Source organism: Heloderma suspectum, chromosome 10 (assembly GCF_057233095.1).
Source record: "Heloderma suspectum isolate Gila_16-S chromosome 10, 16-S_ref, whole genome shotgun sequence".
Classification (NCBI taxonomy): Eukaryota; Metazoa; Chordata; class Lepidosauria; order Squamata; family Helodermatidae; genus Heloderma; species Heloderma suspectum.
Genome location: NC_139467.1, coordinates 27,045,206 through 27,064,404, shown reverse-complemented (window position 1 = coordinate 27,064,404; position 19,199 = coordinate 27,045,206). Strand labels below are relative to the sequence as shown.

At 47.6% G+C, this 19,199-nt stretch overlaps 1 protein-coding gene across 1 annotated transcript in view; it reads left to right on the top strand.

The window, feature by feature from the left end:
• The window catches only part of PTPRU (protein tyrosine phosphatase receptor type U), a 622,411-nt gene that overhangs the window by 501,815 nt on the left and 101,397 nt on the right, over positions 1-19,199 (top strand). The window contains exons 16-17 of the mRNA XM_084815602.1: positions 4,667-4,857; positions 16,074-16,146. Of these exons, the coding sequence (XP_084671728.1) occupies positions 4,667-4,857; positions 16,074-16,146 (264 nt within the window). The remainder of the gene's footprint in view (positions 1-4,666; positions 4,858-16,073; positions 16,147-19,199) is intronic.

Below are 19,199 nucleotides of genomic sequence, written 5' to 3'. Positions count from 1 at the left end.
GATGAGAGCAGATATCAAGAACATGTAGAAATGCCAGGATGCAAGGAAATGGTGGAGGGAACATGATAGACGTATATAAAATTATGCATGGAGTAAAGAAAGTGGATAGGGAGAAGTCTCTCTCTCTCTCTCTCTTTCATCCCATAAATCTGAATGGTGGGAGATTCAGGACAGATGGAAGGAAGTCAGTCCTTCTTTACACAACACATAGTTGAACTATGGGATTCACTCTCACAAGGTTTCATTTAAAAGGGGATATGAGACGTTGATGGAGTACAAGGGTGTCAAGGCTACCAGTCACAGTGGCCATGTGTTACCTCCAGCATTGGAGGCAGCATACCTCTGAATCAGGGATGTACAGACTGTGTAAAATCCACTCCATCTGTGTTTCATGGATTGTCAGGCACCTTTTGTTCTGTTGTCCACTCACAGATGGATGAAATTTTTTCCCCCTCACATGGAAAAATGAGCAGATCATTTCATAAGAGGTTTCATAACAAGTTACATAATTTACATTCGTATGTAACGTTCAGCATATTGTCCCCCATCTCATTCCACTTTTCCTCAACAGAAACTTGCACATTTTCCTATGAATAAATATGCATAAATTTTGGGAACATAAACAAAAACAAGAAAACAAAAAAAGTTGCGAAAGTCCACAAACTCTGTGCGGTCTGAGGTGGTTGCTCCGCAGATGGATTCCTCAGGTGGTATTCTTAGAAATCCGAGCTCATTTTAGTCTGTCTCAAATTTCTCCAGCATCCCTACTCTGAATACCAATTGCTCAAGGGAAAATGAGGGAGAGGGTGATTTCCCTCATATCCCGTTCATGGGATTCACAGAGGCATCTTGTTGGCCACTGTAGGAAGATAATACTGGTCTAGATAGGCCTTTGGTCTGATCCAGCAGGGCCTTTTTTTAAAAAAAAAAGTTTGTATGGTTGCATTCACAGGATCACTTAATGAAGATTAGCTGCCCTGAACATACCTTACAGTGCAAACCTATGTATGTCTAATCAGTTGTAAGCTCTATTGAGTTCAATAGGACTTATTCCCACCTAAGGGTATATAGGATTGCTGCCTTAACTACCTTGCCAACCTTCAAATAATGAGGATAAATTTTTCCAACTCTCCTTTCAGTGATGTTCACAGGCAAAGCGGATATTCTAATTAGCAGTGCTGCCAAAGTTAGAAAATATTGGGGATTTATTGGGGTGGAAATATGAAAGTATACAATGCACATTGTATTTCAAGATGAAATCCCTGAAAATGCTCTTCATTTAAATCAAATGAGTATTTATACCTGATTTGCATTTGTGCCATTGCATTCCTCAGCTGAGGCAATCAAAAACACAGTGATTGTGTTGGTGCATAATTGGTGATTGCTAAAATGGACTTCTTGTGTGTACATAATTTACAGAACATTTTTTCCCCACTGATGCCTGAGTTGTGCTATCAATTTGGCCAGGAATTTCCAAGTTGGGAAGAAAATGAACAAATGAACATGTACGACCCAATGGCAGGCCATGCACAATGTAGATGCAAAGTTCTGAAGCCTGACTGTTTCGAAGAATAAAAAAATAACTTGCCTCCTGTATGTGAATACCTGCTCATGCTCTTGTGCTAGAATTCTCGAGGATCATTGCAAGAATGTGCATGAGTCCTGGAAAGGAATCAAGTATGCACACTCATTATGTGCCAGTTTAGAACTGTGGCTTAGTGATAATGTATACAGAACCAGAGAGTGCACCTGTGTGGCCTTAGTAGAGCTTATCCTTCAGGTTGTCCCCTTTCAGTATAATTGTCTTAAAAGCCCTATTCTACCTCATAGAGATAAAGGTTGAGATAATTCCACTCAGGATGAGTGGGCCTCACTGACGTCACTAGCATCGCATTACTGCCATTATCACAGAGATCAGTACTTGATCCCATAGAAGAAATTGCATTTCCAAACATCTCCTTTAATTTTCTAAAACCACAACTTTAAAATCTTATTTCATGAATGCAAACTTTTCTGCACTGGGTCAAGTAGCTGGACCGGCTGAATTATATCCCATACTCTTCCAGAATGCAGTCGTGCAAATATTCCAGGGTTCTCTTCTGCAGCGTTCTTCCTTCAGTAGAGAACATAGTTTAAAACAGGCCTGCTGAAGGTAGGGATGTGTGAACTCACCCCTGTTCGGATTCTCCAGATTCCTGCCCAGCCCCTGCCCCCACTCACTGGTCCCCGAACTGTGCTCAAGCCTCTCCCACTCTTGGTCAGCAGCCCGCACTCACCCCAGTGGCCTTGTCTCCACGGTCCACATTTCTAAAAAAAAGTAAAATGGCGATCGCAAAAATGGGCATGTTTCATGCACAAAAATGCACATTTTTGCAAATGTGCATATTCTTATGTGTGAAATGCACATTTGTATAAAGGCACATGTTAGTGTCAAGAGCTCCTTGGCGGCCCCTTTCAGTCTAATCCAGTAGCCAAGTCCAGAAACAGACAAAGGGATTCTTTTCAAAGCTTTATTCCTTTTTTACAACTTAACAACTCTACTATCAGCGACTAGCTATGAGCAGCAGAGAACCTATGCCCTAAGTTGGAACAGTTGGTCCCTGTTTGAAGGAGAATCACTGGCAGACCCTGAAGTTATGGGCTAGGGAGAGTCCCTCCCCTTTTCCCTTGGATTCTCTGGGCGCGACCGTTGTTTGTGCACCAACCGGGCACTACGCCTCCTTTCCGCGCCCTCCATTTGGCACCGCTCCCTGTGTCGGTGTCCAGCAAGCCCTCTTCCTGCGCTCCCCTACTCCTGGGACCACTATCTATGTCAGGAATGCCGGTGAGAGGAATCTCTGCCAGCTGTTGGCCCTGGGAGGGATGAGCGTGCTTCTCTCCCAGGAGCGGCTGCTCCACCTCAGAATCAGAACTACTCTGGGATTCTATGGGCTCAGTGTCCACCCTGACAGTTAGTGTGTGTACAAAAATGTGCTTTTTTCATAAAACATACTTTTTTGGACATACACAAATTTGCACATTCACAAAATGCGCATTTTCACAGGTGCACAGATTTGCGCATTTTTGCGATCGCCATTTTGTTTCTCAGAAGATGGTGACTGTGAAGGTCGACAAGGCTACCGAGGTGTGTCTGGGCCATTCACCGAGCAGGGGCAGAGGTCAAGCAGTGGCTCAGGCAACGGGGCTTGGGGGTGCGGGCAAGGGCAGGTCCATTGGATTCCTGGACTGAATTGTGTGCCCATGCCATCCCTAGCTGGGGGCCCTCCCCCTTCTCTGAAGCAACTGCCCCTCAGAGAAGGGTGCTCCATTCTGCCGATGGAGGAAGCGACTGTTCTCAGAGAAAGGATGCCTCTGTCTCTGTGATCAGAGAAAACAGAATTATCTGTCCATGTGCAGAATCGTGTGTGTGTGTGTGGTGGTAGTGGGGTGGGTGGGATGACAGATGGTATGAATGACGTGTGAATTGTATGTGTCTGTGAATGGGGTGTACAAATTGTGTGTGTGTGTGTGTGTTTGTATGTGAATGGAATGTACAAATTGTATGTGTCTGTGTGAATGGAGTGTAGGGGCGTATGAACCCCACTCACCGTTCCGCCTGGGGGTCTGCGGGGGGGAGGTGATCTGTCCCTCCCCCTGGAATCCTCCCCGGCCAGCTCCGCTCCGTGGCAAGTCTGCGGAGCTACTGACCAGGCCCGTCCGTAGCTGGAATTCCGTCTGCTGCTGGTCTGCCAACGCAAATGGTGTCCGGCGTAGCAATTGCCATTTGCATACCTGTTCTGTTCGTGATAGGCTACGTAAATCTTTCCGTAGCCTATCATGAACAAAGCAGGGACGCAAATGGCATCCGTTATGCCGGACGCCATTTGCATCCACAGATCGGCAGCAGACTCAGCAGGTGGACACGGGCCCGTCCGGCAGCAGGTAGGGTCCATCTGCATCAAACTTCGTGGGGTGGTGGAGGTCAGGGGTCCATTCTGCCACAGACTCCAGGGGGCCAGATTCGAAAGAATCCGGCCTCATTGGAGTCCGTGGCAGAATTCTCCACCATCCCTAATGGGGTGTTTGTGTATGAATGGGGTGTACAAATTGTGTGTGTCTGTGTGGATGGAATGTATAAGTATATATGAATGGTGTGTGTGTGTGTGTGTGTGTGTGTGTGTGTGTGAGTGAATGGGGTATGCATATGAATGAATGGTGTGAAAACTAGTGGGAGTGGCCAACTGCAGAAAATCCTGCAGCCACTCTTGGAGGGAGCCTTCAGGCTAAATTGCATACACCTCTGGGGCTAGGTATTGAGTTGCACGAAACAAAAGTGCACTGTGCTCTGATTTGAGATGTTGAGCGAAGGAGGAAAAATGGTCCACTGTGTCCTTTGTCCTGTGTTTTCTTGTCTAGGTTGGTGCCTGAGCTACTGCCCAGGTTGGGGGTTTGACACGGTGTAGCATAGGCACCAAATGCAGTGAGAGTGTAAGGTAGCTTAGGCCATGAGTTTATTTCCTACATTTACATGAGGCATCCTTCCAAAGACTAGCCATTGTTACAGGTTTCCCAACTCAGCCTCTGTCCAACACACATGCGTAGCTTGATAGATGGATCTTTGTCAATTCCTGTTGTTCAATGGATCCCTTTTCTTCCTCTCTACCACATCTTGCTCCGTCATTCTCAGGTGACCAGCGCAGCAGCGTTGTCAATGAGTCCAGCAGTTTGTTAGGGGGTTCCCCCCGAAGGCAATGTGGGCGCAAAGGCTCCCCCTTTCACACTGGGCAACTTCATCCCGCCGTCCGGGTGGCTGATCTTCTCCAGCACATCAACCAGATGAAGACTGCAGAAGGCTATGGATTCAAACAGGAGTATGAGGTGAGAATATGGCACCAGATTTTTAATTCTTGCTGGTGATTTGTGAACCCCAGCCTGTTCCAAGCTCCCTTCAGATTAACTTGGAATAAATTCAGCTATCCCACCCCACCCCAGGATTGGGAAACAACTTGATTTATTCTGGGAAAATCCAATTTAAGCTGGACACCATCAGATCTCTCCTCCAACATTGCATGAGCCTCTAGACGCCTTACCATGTAGAATCCTGCCTCCTATACTTCTGCCCACCTACCTGCCTCCAGTGTCTCTCTGCCCCCTTGTTCATTTGTCTGATTGCTTTTAGTGATGCCACCACATTCTGTAATTAGTCAGCTCATTGATTGGAACCCATTCATACATAATGCTCACTTTTGTAGCAAGCCTGATCGATGTATTATGGCTATTAAGTTTGGAATTGATTGCGAGCTTCGGAGCACATGCAGTAAAGTAGTACAAGATTCCCCTTCCCAAATATTCAGTCACCCTACTACCTCGAACCCTCGAAAGCTTACTTGAAGCAGTCTGCTAAGCTGCTTCTAACTCCACAACTAGGACTCTGCATGGTCCATCTTCATACTGGCAATTGGCGACAGTGAGTAAACATCACGTGACATCATCACACAGGCAGGCCATATGAAAACAGCCAAACAGAAAGGGGGTATATTGTGGTGACGCATGATGTCTCGCCACATTAAATGAGTCCTACAGCTCCCCAAATGCACCTTGATTTTGCGCATGCACAAAAACACGGAACAAGAGTTTGTATTGAAGGATAACTCTAGTCTAAGCTCACATGAACGAATTCATTACTTTTAGAATAAAACAAACAAACAAAAAACAATCATTCGGGGTAAGTTCACCCATCTTTTGTTGTTTTATGACTGCAAATTAAAATCCAAGCCAGAGGAGGATGTGGGAGTAGAGCAGTAATAATTCCTTTGTAGTTGAGTTAAGCTGAGGTTTGTAGTCCAAGCCAAGACATTACAATTCTTGTTGACATCACTAGTCCATGGGGACTGCATCTGCAGCCTCCAGGTTCAGAGGCAGTATGGCTGCCAGTGCCAGTTGCTGGTGAGCAATGGCAAGTGAGGGCTATTGCCTTTATGCCCTACTGGTGGGCTTCCTGGAAGAATCTGGTTGGCCACTGTTGAAAACAGGATGCTGGACTAGATGGAGCTTTTGTCTGATCCAACAGGACTCATCTTAGGTTCGTACTATGGCATGTGTGCATACACAGGAGAGGGAGAGTGCACCATCTGTCATTGCCACAGAATATGAATTGAAGGACACAATTCATCCCTGAGGATGGAACTATGAGCCCTAACTGTCAATGCATTGTCTGAGTGGTTTGTGAGACACTTCTAGGTGGCTGCTTTCCACAAGGAAGGTTGGCATAGGAAGCATCCTTGTCCATCATCTGACCTACGTGATTGCTCCGTATCGATATTACCAAGGGTCGATGTGGGCAGTAGCTAGGGATGTCAGAGAATTTCTCCACGAATCTCGGGGAGGCCGAATGCCGGTGCATTCGGCCCCCCGAAATTGGTGGAGAAACGGTCTGCCCCCCCGCCCCCCCCGGGATGGGACTTACCTTGCTCAATGTCCCTGGCGGTGGCGGCTCCGGCGGCGGTTCGGCGGCGGCGGCCAGTCTTCTGACCGGCTGCCGCCACCGCCATTTCCAAGTAAAAAAAAACAAAAAACAAATGAACGTGATAGGCTATGTAAAGATTTACGTAGCCTATCACGGCTAGATTTAAAAAAAACACCGTGATACACTACGTAAATGCTTACGTAGCCTATCACGGCTGACTTTGGGGGAAAAAAAGTGAGTACGCAAATGGCGGCGCCCATGGGCGCCGCCATTTGCGTTCCTTATTTTGGCATGTGTAGTCTACGTAAACATTTACGTAGACTACAGCGAAAATAAGGGGAACGCAAATAGCGTTGCCCTTATTTTCGCTGTAGTCTACGTAAATGTTTACGTAGACTACACGTGCCAAAAGAAGGAACGCAAATGGCGGCGCACATGGGCGCCGCCATTTGCGTACGCGCTTTTTTTCTTTTTTTTTAAAGTCAGCCGTGATAGGTTACGTAAACATTTACGTAGCCTATCACGGCTGACTGCAGGGACGCAAACGGCGGCGGCTACGGTCGTCGCCATTTGCGTCCCGGCAGGAGATGAGGTTTCGCGGCCGGAGGGACGGGGCGCCTCCCCCCGGCCAGAATTTTGGCGGGGAGGGACGGGGTGCCTCCCCCCCGGCCAGAATTTCGGTGGGGATGGGCGGGGCGCCTCCCCCCGGCCAGAATTTCGGGGGGAGGGACGGAGCGCCTCCCCCCACCCCGAAGCAAGCTTCGGGATCAGGTAAGTGACTTTCGTCCATCCCTAGCAGTAGCTGTGTGAAAGCAGCTCTCACACAACTCAAATGACACATAAATAGTCAGCCCTCTGATTTATTACTCTCATAGTGAGTAGAGGCACATGAGTATATTAGTGCTCAACCTGAAAAAGAACTGGGCCCTGTTGGGTGGTTTCAGTGTTCAACAGGCTGCTTAGAGGGACCTGATGCTCTTTACGTTGGTTAGTTAGGAGGGCTTTTCTCTTTCTGGCCACACCATATAAATCAGGGTAATGGATCATGCTGGCCAAAGTGAGATGGAGTGCTCTGTCTCTCCTGGCCAGAACGTCCCATTTCTATGCTGACCTCAAAGGAGGGGAAGCCCCCCTCCCCAAAAATGTTGGCATAATGCCTCTGGGTTTTACTAATATCCATTGTTGAACCTAGCCCCTTCCATCAATTTATCTAATCTCCTTTTAAAGTCATCTAAGCCCATGCCATCATCACATTTTATGAGTAGTGCTGGGCTGAAATCTGTCCTCCAATTTCTCTGAAAGTTTTCTTCCACTGTGTAAGAGACTTCAGTTTTTCTGCCTCATTTTTGGGGTGCTTTACAATTTCTTTTGCATTTTTTTTGTTGGAGTCTTTGAACTTTCCTTATCATTGCAAGGAGGCCAGGGCTGCTGCATATCATTGTCTGTGTACTGTTTTTCCTCTTTCTGTTACGCATCTTTCCATCATTCGGCAGCTACTCCAGCTGTCCATGCTTTCCTGATCTGAAAAGGGCCCACAGGAGGATGATGGCTTCCTGTGGGTTTTAATTGAAGCGTGGTAAGCCAGGGTGGCTGCAGACTGCCAGTAGGGATGTGCCAACACATCCCTGTCCAGGTCCTCTAGGCACCCGCCCAGCCCTTGCCCCCTTCTTGCCGGTCCCCAGACCACACTTGAGCCCCTCCTGTGCTCAGCGAGTGGCCAGCACCCACCCCAGTGGCCTCGTTGAGCTCCAGAATTGCCATTTTTCAAAAAATAAAAGGACAATTACAAAAATGTGCATATGCACAAAAATGCACAATTTTTTTGTGAATGTGCATATTTCAGTGCATGAAAATGTGCACATTTTCATGTGTGTGACTTTGTGCATTTTGCATTTGCGAATACGTGCATTACCAAGAATACACATTTTTGGCCATGTCCAAATATGCACATTTTTGCGATCGCCATTTTATTTTTTGGGAAATGGCAACCAAGGAGTTCAACAAGGCTGCCAAGGTGAGTGTGGGCTGCTCACAGAGCATGGGAAGGGGCGAGCAGGGGCAGGGGCTCTGTGAGCGTGGCTTGGGGGTGCAGATGGGGGGGGGGTTCCACCAGATTCCTGGACAGAATTGGGTGCCCACACCATCCCTAGCTGCCAGAGAGATTATTGTACAATGAGAGACAGGACACTCGTACACCCTCCTCAGCCACCACATGACTAAGGTAAGCACAAGAACATGCACCCAAACCCATGAGAACTTCACCAATGTTTTCTTCTCTTCTCCTCCCTCCCAAAAGCATATTTGTTTCTGTCAAATTGCATGAGAATGTTCAGGGGAAAAAAAATGGCAGAAATTTTGGGCACAGCTCTAATTGTGACAGTGAACACTATACATTTACTCCAGGTTGTGCGAAGACACACCTCCTGTCATCTGCCCTTGCAGAGATAAGTATTTTCTTTTCTCAGACTCTCCTATTTCTGCTGAGTTTGGAAGGGCTGAAAACCAAGGGCTAAACTACATGCCATCTTAAATGTGCAGCTTGTAGCTGACCCTAACTTTTTTATTTATTTTAACTTTAGTGTAACTGCATGGACCCTTGATCCAGATTGGAACCATGCATGCAGGTAGGGAGGTGACACATTCCCACCAGCCCTTTCCTAATTTCATCCAGTCCATGTGGGAGCTTAAGGAAGAGAGAAAGAAAACCGCCTTTGGGAATTTCTTTCTTCAGTCCCCATAGGGGAGTCCATTTGGGGGGAGGAAGCAGCTGAGTGGGAAGGTTCAACCCCCTCCCTACACATGCATGGTTTTCCCAATCTGGATCAGGGCCCTGCACACTTACACTAAAGTAAAAACAAAGTTAGGATCAGCTACACACTACACATTTAATGTAGTTTAGCCCCACATCCTCTGAAATTCTTGTTGGCACAGTGCCCAGGCTGTGAGCTCGGGCTGAGAATTCACAGAGAGCTTCTGTGATTTTTTTTTCCCTGAAAGGACATTGTGTCCCTAAACCATGAAATTCACATCCTATGCCATATCAAAACAGAACATTTGCAGCGCCTCTGCTTTGTGATACCGTTATTATAGTATGGGTTTGTGTCCTGCGGGACTTCCTATTGAAATCTCTCCCTGCACTTCACTTCCCTGACACAAAATTACCCTTTGGTGTTTGGTTGTTGCAGATGTCTGAGACTCCCCTCTCCAATATTATGAATTCGACAAACTTGGTCTAGTTACAATAATTAGGACACCTTGAAAAGCTGTTGTACATGTTCCAAAGCAATCATTTGAAAGGCACTTGGATATTAGGAACAAGGAAGGAAACGTATCATTTTCTTCCACTTCCACTCACTTGCTTGTAGCAGCGGGTGTTGCTGTTATTTTGCACATACCGCACAAACCTGCTCTGTAGAATAAAAATTAAGAATGTGGAGGGGGGTGGGGAAGTGTAATCCAGTGTGCGTGTGGGGATGAGGCATTTCTGAATAGGGATGTCAGAGAATTCCGCCACGGATCTCGGTAAGGCCGAATGCCAGTGCATTCGGTCCCCCCAAATCTGTGGTGGAACGGCCTGCCACCCCACCACCACCCTGCTGATACCCCCCGGGATGAGACTCACCTGGGGCGGATCTTCCGGGTGGCGGTGGCTCCGGCGGCGGCTCCAGCAGCGGCTGTGGCGGCGGCAGCCGGTCTTCCGACCAGCTGCCGCCACCGCCATTTCCAGACTTGTGTAAAAAAAAAAAGACATGATAGGCTACGTAAAGATTTACGTAGCTCTAGGGATGTCAGAGAATTTCACCAAGAATCTCGGGGAGGCCGAATGCCAGCGCATTCGGCCCCCCGAAATCGGTGGCGAAACGGTCTGACCCCCGCCCCACCCGGGACGGGACTTACCTTGGGCGAATCTCCCTGGCGGCGGCAGCTCCTGCGCCGGTTCGGCGGTGGCAGCTGAGGCGGCTGCGGCGGCCAGTCTTCCAACTGGCGGCCGCCGCCGCCATTTCCAGTAAAAAAAAAAAAACGTGATAGGCTACGTAAAGATTTACGTAGCCTATCACGGCTAGATTTTTAAAAAATACCGTGATAGGCTACGTAAATGTTTACGTAGCCTATCACGGCTGAGTAAAAAAACAAAAAACAAACTGTGCGTACGCAAATGGCGGCAAAATAAACTATAAAGATAAATAAACTATCTTTACGTAGCCTATCATGGTTGGGTGGGTTAAAAAAAAATAAAACTATGGCGAAAATAAGGGGAACGCAAATAGCGTAGCGTCTACGCTATTTGCATTCCCCTTATTTTCGCCGTAGTCTACGTAAATGTTTACGTAGACTAGACGTGCCAAAATAAGGAACGCAAATGGCAGCGCCCATGGGCTCCGCCATTTGCGTATGCGCGTTTTTTTTTTTTACTCAGCCATGATAGGCTACGTAAACATTTACGTAGCCTATCATGGCTGACTGCAGGGATGCAAACGGCGGCGGCGGCTATGGCCGCCGCCATTTGCAGACCCAGCCAGCCAGGATTCGCGGCGGGAGGAACGGGGCGCCTCCCCCCGGGCCAGAATTTCGGGGGGGAAGGGACGGGGCGCCTCCCCCCCAGCCAGAATTTCGAAGGGAGGGATGGAGCGCCTCCCCCTCACCGCAAATCAAATTTCGTAAAAGGTAAGTGACTTTCGTACATCCCTACGTAGCCTATCATGGCTAGGTTTAAAAAAAAAAAAGACATGATAGACTACGTAAATCTTTACGTAGCCTATCATGGTTGGGTGGGTTAAAAAAATGCATATGCAAATGGCGGGGGCTACAGCCGCCACCATTTGCGTTCCTTCTTTTTACCGTCTTAATCTACGTAAATATTTACATAGACGACGACGGCGAAAATCAAGGGGAACGCAAATAGCGTAACAGGTGCTATTTGTGTCCCCTTTTGATTCACCGTTTTAGCCTACTTAAAGATTTATGTAGGCTAAAACGGGGAATCAAAAAGGGATGCAAATAGTGCCCGCTACGCTGTTTGCGTTCCCCTTGATTTTCGCCGTCGTAGTCCATGTAAATATTTACGTAGATTAAGACGGTAAAAAGAAGGAACGCAAATGGCGGCAGCTGTAGCCCCCGCCATTTGCACATGCATTTTTTTGTTTTTTGTTTTACCCGGAGCCCTCCGCGGCCAGAAATCCGGCTGCGGACATCTCTGGCCTGGCCGGGCCAGGCCTGGCCGGCTGCTCCGTGGAGCTGCCGCAGAGCACAGCTGGCCCTTCGAGGATTCCGGGGGGAGGAACAGAGTGCCTCCCACCCGGCCAGGATTCTGGGGGGAGGGATGGAACTCCTCCCCCCCACCATCAACATAATCCGCGAAAGGTAAGTCACTTTCGTACATCCCTATTAGGGATGCTGTAGAAATTCTAGATGGATTAAAATGAGCTTGGATTTCGACCTGTGGAATTCGACCTGTGGAATCCATTGTTGAGCGATTCCCTCAGGCCCTGTGGAGTCCGTGGGCTTTCAGATGATTTTTTTACTTTCCTGAAATTTACACATATAAATTCGGAAGAAAATACGTATGTTTCTGCTGAGGAAAAGTTGAATGGAATGGGGACATTATGCTAAACATTACGTACTGGGGTAAATTATGTAAATACTTACATAAATACTTATGTAAATACTTATGTAATTATTTCCGTATTTTTCTGCACGACGGGAAAAAAAATTCACATCCATCTGTGGGCGGATGATGGAATGAAAGGCACGTGACAATCCGCAAAACACAGACAGAGCAGATTTTACACAGCCCATACATCCCTACTTACAGTGCAATCCTACACATGTCTAGTCAGGAATAAGTCCCATTAAGTGGAGTTCACTACCAGGTAAACAGTTATAGGACTGCAACCTTAGTTGATTAAGGGAGCAATCCTATGGCCACTAGTCAGCGGCTAGATGGCCATAGGATATGTTGGTTTCCGGGAACCGACCGTCCTCTCCCTCCTGCACTGCCTCGCAGGTGGCTCAGAATGGCCCCATGCTCTGTGCTCGGAAGAGGAGCACAGACCGGCAAAAACGGGGTGTTCTGGGGGGTGTTCCAGGGTGGGGAAGGTGGAAATGCCCGTACAACGCATCACATGTATCATCCAGCAGCTGCTTCCCCGCTCCGCCTTCCTCAGCTAGACAGCCGAAATTGCGAATCTAGCTGCAAATGCAGGGCGGCTGAAACACGGAGGGGACGATCCCCTCCATGCTTCTCCTGCCCTGCATTGGATAGGTGGTCACCTCCAAGTTTGGAGGTGGCTGCCTATCCCCATAGGATTGTGCCTTAAGGCTGCAATCCTGTACACACTTACCTGGGAGTCAGTCCCATTGAACTCCATGGGATTTACTTCCCAGTAGTCATGTTTAGGATTACACAGTAATTGCATGAGTCTGAATTGATTGATTCACAAATTAATTCAATTTCCATAAATGTTTAATTGATTCATCTCCTATCTTTTGCTGTTTTTATGCAAACTTATATTTCAAAGGGACACATATCTCTCCTAATTCAGTGTGTGTGGGGTACCCTTTTTGTTTTGTTTTAGATAATCATCTTGTGTATTGTAGCTAAGGATGGATGAAAGTCCCTTACCTGGTCCGGCAGATGTTTTCGGTGTGGGGGGAGGCGCTTCGGTTCTCACCCCGAAATTCTTGGCGGGGGGGAGGTGCCCCATCCCTCGCCGCTGAAATTCTGGCTGGGGGAGAGCGCCCCGTCTCCCCGGCCGCGAAATAAAAAAGTTTTGAAAAAAACACACGTGATAGGCTACGTAACTATTTACGTAGCCTATCACGGCTAGATTTTCAGTCAGCCGTGATAGGCTATGTAAATCTTTACGTAGCCTATCACGCGTGACTTTGGAAAAAAAAAAAGCGTGTATGCAAATGGTGGCGCCCATGGTGTCGCCATTTGCTTTCCTTATTTAAGCACGGGTAGTCTGTGTAAATCTTTACGTAGACTACGGCGAAAATGAGGGCAACGCAAATAGCGTTGCCCTTATTTTCGCCGTAGCCTACGTAAATCTTTACATAGACTACCCATGCCCAAATAAGGAACTCAAATGGCGGTGCCCATGGGCGCTGCCATTTGCATACACGCTTTTTTTTTTCAAAGTCACGCGTGATAGGCTACGTAAAGATTTACATAGCCTATCACGGCTGACTTTGAAAATCTAGCCGTGATAGGCTACGTAAATAGTTACGTAGCCTATCACATTTTTTTTTAACTTTCCTGGGAAATGGTGGCGGCGGCAGCTGGTCGGAAGACCGGCCACCGCCCCCGCCCATGCCGAAACGCCGCCGAAACGCCGCCGGGACCCACCGCCGAGGGGGACATTCGACAGAGGTAAGTCCCATTCCGGGGGGGGGGGCGGGGGGGCGGAGAATTTCCCCACCAATTTCGAGGGGCCGAATGGATTGGCATTCGGCCTCCCGGAGATTCGTGGAGAATCCCTAATTGTAGCAGGCTTCATCTTATTAGAAAAGGCATTCTTCCCTTTCACTGGGAATCCTCCCCAGCTGGCTCCGCTCCGCGGGGAGTCCGCAGAGCCACCAGCCAGGCTTGTCGGCAGTCAGACTTCCATCCGCTGCTGGGCTGCGGACGCAAATGGCGTCCGATGTAGGTGACACCATTTGCATCCCTGCTTTAGCCATTATAGGCTACGGATTCTTTAGAATCTGGCCTCATTGGAGTTCGTGGCAGAATTCTCTGCCATCCCTACTGCCAGGTAGCTATTATAGACGAGGAGCCTGTCAGAAAAAGAAGAAGTGGCAACATGAATTCATCACTAACATGGCTGAATACACAGGGATTCAAGTTCAGACTTTTAAGAGCTAAGTGAGCAGTAGCTCAGTGGTAGAGCACATGCTTTGCATGGAGAAGGTCCCAGGTTTAATCTCTGACTCCTCCAGGTAGGGCTAGAAAAGGATCCTGCCTGAAACCCAGTGCCAGTCAGTGTTGACAATGATTCTGGGGAGGACTCCGGGGGGAGGGACGGATCGCCTCCCCCCCCATGGATGCCCCGGATCAGAAAGATGATTTCATACACCCCTACCTGGCAGGCAGCTACATCATGTTCCTCTCCATACTGGGAATACCTGCACCTATTGAATTTGCCTGGTTGCAGATGGGTGAGAGTTTCAGTTCATTCTTGGTAAGGAGTTACCAAATTTGCAAAGTTCATATTTTGGAGAAAAAGAACTGGGCTAGATGGACCTATGGTATGACTCAATTTAAGGCAGCTTCCTATATTTCTATGATTAAAAGCCCTGGACCTGGTTGGATGAATTTGTCGGTTTTGCTTTCTGCCATAGTATTAGGATTAGCATCTCCAGTTTTTCCATCCCATTTATGAAGAAAAGTAAGTTCTTTTCAAAAAATGAACCAAGTCAAAATCTCACTCATCCCTAGCCTTTGTCTTGACCCTCAGCATGGTTTACTTTGTATGCAAGCCATCTTATATTTAGGGATGGCGGAGAATTTCTCCCCGAAACTTCGGGGGGCCGAGCGCCAACGTGTTCGGCCCCCCGAACAAGTTTCGAGGAGAAATCCTCCGCCCCCCCCGCCCCCCGCACCCCCCCCCGGGACGGGACTTACCTTCCCTGAATGTCCCTCCCGGCGGCGGGTCCGGCTGGCGGTTCGTCCGGTGTTCGAGCGGGGCGGGAGCGGCAGCTGGTCTTTCGACCGGCTGCCGCCCCCGCCATTGCAATCAAAGAAAAAAAAAAAGTCCCCTGATAGGCTACGTGACGATTCACGTAGCCTATCACGGCTAGATTTGCAAAGTCAGCCGTGATAGGCTACGTGAATCGTCATGTAGCCTATCACAGGTGACTTAAAAAAAAAAAAGTGTTTACGGATAATGGCGGCCCCAATAGGGAGCCGCCATTCCCGTTCCTTATTTGGTCGCTGTAGTCTACGTAAATGTTTACATAGACTACGGCGAAAATAAGGGCAACGCTATTTGCATTTACGTAGACTACAGCAACTAAATAAGGAACGGGAATGGCGGCTCCCTATGGGGGCCACCATTCGCGTACGTGCTTTTTTTTTTTTTTTAATGTCACCCGTGATAGGCTACGTGACGATTCACGTAGCCTATCACGGCTGACTTTGCAGATCTAGCCATGATAGGCTACGTGAATCGTCACGTAGCCTATCAGGGGACTTTTTTTTTTTTTTACTTTCGTGTTCGCGGCCGGGCGAGGCGGGAAGCCTCCTCCCCGGCCTGAATTTCGGCCGGGCGAGGCGGGAAGCCTCCCCCCCAGCCTGAATTTCGGCCGGGCGAGGCGGGAAGCCTCCCCCCCCGGCCTGAACTTCGCGGGGGGAGCAGAGAAGCGCTCCCCCCCACCGCGAAAAAGCTGCAAGAAAAGGTAAGTGACTTTCGTCCACCCCTACTTATATTCCAAATTCCATCCCTCCTATATTGATCATTCAGTGGGAAATCACCGGTAAGCACCGTACCTAGACAACTACATTTCAGTCGATGTGGTGGTGGAGCCAATCCCTAGGGAAACCTTCAGGTATTGTAGTTGTCAAAGGGAATTATGTGTGCTGATTCCCCAAGTGTTCTTTATGCACATAATAGACTTCTCTTTCTCCTAGAGTTTCTTTGATGGCTGGGACGCTTCAAAGAAGAAAGATAAAACCAAAGGGAGACAGGATCACATGCCTACCTGTAAGTGTCTGAGACAAAAGCTTTAAAAGATCAAATCTTTGTCTTCCAGTTTTAGATATCTGAGTGTCCTGAAAATCTGCTGGGCCTGGAAAATATGCATTTGGGTTGTACTTTGCTAGAATCGCAGGCTGTCAAATCCACAGAGACTAGATTTTGCTCCAATCTTGGTTTAAAAGCCATCATCGCATTGTAACCCACAGAACTCAGTTCACACTTTGGGCATTCCATGAGGTTTGACATATGTCATCCTCTATTTAGGATTACTATGTTGCCAAGGCACACATGGTGGTAGTGGAGTTTTATGGGCTGGAAGGTTATAGCAGGATGAAATTCCACATGTCAGGACGACAGTGCCAGGAACCTGATGTACCTAGGGATGGTGGACAATTCCGCCACGGACTCCAGTGAGGCCGGATTCTTTAGAATCTGTCCCCCCGGAGTCCGTGGCAGAATGGACTGCTCCCCCCCCCTGTGAAGTCCCCATGGACCTGATCCTACCTGCCTCTGGCAGGTCCGGATCCGGCCGCTGCGGCCTGCTGCTCCGCTGTGCAGCCGCGAATGGCATCCGTGGGCTACGTAAATAAAGCAAGGATGCAAATGGCGTAGGGGACACCATTTCTGTCGCTGCTTTAGCCATGATAGGCTATGTAAATATTTAAGTAGCCTATCACGTCTAAAGCAGCGACACAAATGGTGTCCCCTACGCAGGATGCCATTTGTGTCCGTAGCAGCCCAGCAGCGGATGGAGGCCCTGCTGCGGTTTGGCCCAGCCGGCAGCTCTGCAGACTCTCTGTGGAGCTGGCCAGGCAGGATTCTGGGGGGGAGGAACAGATCGCCTCCCCCCTGTAGAGGATTCCAGAGGGTGGAACGGATCACCTCCCCCCCCCCAGCCAACTCCCGGTGAAAGGAAGATAAGGGGGACTCGTACATCCCTAGATGTACCCCTAAATAATTCTCTTTTTTAAAATCTATTTTTATTTTGTTTTTACAAATAAAATAAACACTACCAACAATATACTCAAAATCTTCAGTTTCCGACATTACAGTATTCTAAAAAGAAGAAGAAAGGGAGGATAGTAAAAGAAGGAAGAGAAAAAAAAGAAAAGAAAAAAAAACAGAATTATATTAAACTTCAGTAAGAACAAACCAAATATCCAAAGAGTCTTATAGCACAGAAATAGAAGCGTACGATCCATTTCCATTAGCCATAAATTACAATTCAGTTAACATGTATTAATAAACATTAAAGGTTTAGCCAGCAAGGGACAGCAACAACAACAATCCCATAGTGATATTAATAGTAATAATACTAATGAAAAGGGGGAAAAAAGAGAAGCTTAAGAGAAAGACAAAAACAGGAACAAATCGTGTATATTTTAAGTAGTATATCTAAAAATAGATTTATATGCGTACTCACACATAGACACACAAATATGCACTTTATTACAATATAACATAAAAAAGAGGAGAAAGAAGAAAAAAATGCAAACTTTTATCTTTGGCGTACTGCCTAACCGCTTATCAGCTAAAACCCAAACAACATTTCAAAAGAACAGTAAAAATGGCTGAGTTCCAACTCCAGAGGCTGAGAGAGTTGGTTCCCTGAATGTAATTTTAATACCAATTAAAAATGTTTCTGCAGCATCAGGATCCAAGAATCTTTTCATCTGATCTTCAAAAAGAACACAAATGTAGTCAGATATTTAATATGATATTTCAGGTTAATTTGCTTTGCCAAAATTCTTGCCTTCGCAAATTGCCGTCTTTTGTCAGCAATTTCTTTAGTATAATCATGAAAGAGCATAATCTTGTCATTTGCTGGTCCCCACCGGAGCTCACCCCATTCTCTTGCCAGATGCATAAGGTAATTTTTTGTGGAGACTCATGAAAATTGAACAATAACACTCCCAGAGGTCCCTTTAGTGCCACGCATTGAACCAGGAACACGATATGCATGCTCAATTTCAGGTAAAAAAATCAGATGGTAAATCAAATAGCTCATGCAAAAATTTATCCATAAATTCCGCCACGCCTATATCAGTAACCACGTATTTAATACCAAGGATACATAAATTTGCTCTGTGTGTGAAAGCCTCCAGTTGAGAGATTCGAGCAGACAAAACATTATGAGACACTTTCATAGCCGTTTCATGTGCAACAATCTGATCTTCAAGATCATTAACCTTAACTTCCATCTTTTGAAAAGAGATATTAATTAAATCCACACACCCCTGAAGTGCGGTTATTGAGTCCTGAATTGTTTCAAGTTTTGACTGCTCTCGTAGCTGTGAAGACATAGTTTTTATCAAAGCAAGCAACTCCTCTTCATCTCCGGCATTTCTAGAAACCTTTGCCGGGGGAGCCATGGGGGGCGGGGTAGGTGGCATTTTCAAGCCTTTTCTTTTTCCCTTTGGTTCTGCCATACCCTGCTTTCCAAAGCACAACAAGCAAGTATAATTGCAGACACAAGAAAAACAAACTTTAGGGGTGCACGAAAGTCACTTACCTGGTCTCGCAGCTTTTCGCGGTGGGGGGGAGGCGCTTCGCTGCTGTCCCCCCGAAGTTCAGGCCGGGGGGGGAGGCTTCCCACCTCGCCTGGCTGAAATTCAGGCCGGGGGGGAGGCCATTCGCGTTCCTTATTTGGTCGCTGTAGTCTACGTAAATCTTTACGTAGACTACAGCGACCAAATAAGGAACGTGAATGGCGGCTCCCTATGGGGGCCACCATTAGCCGTACGTGCTTTTTTTTTTTTTAAAGTCACCCGTGATAGGCTACGTGACGATTAACGTAGCCTATCATGGCTGACTTTGCAAATCTAGCCGTGATAGGCTACGTTAATCGTCACGTAGCCTATCACGGGGGCGTTTTTTTTTTTTTAGTTTTATTGGAATGGCGGCGGCAGCCGGTCGAAAGATCGGCTGTCACCCCCGCCCCTGATGAAGACCCAACGAACCGCCTCCAGGACCCGCCGCCGGGACGGACATTCGGGAAAGGTAAGTCCCGTCCCGGGGGGGGTGCGGGGGAAGGGGGTGCGGAGAATTTCTCCCCGAAA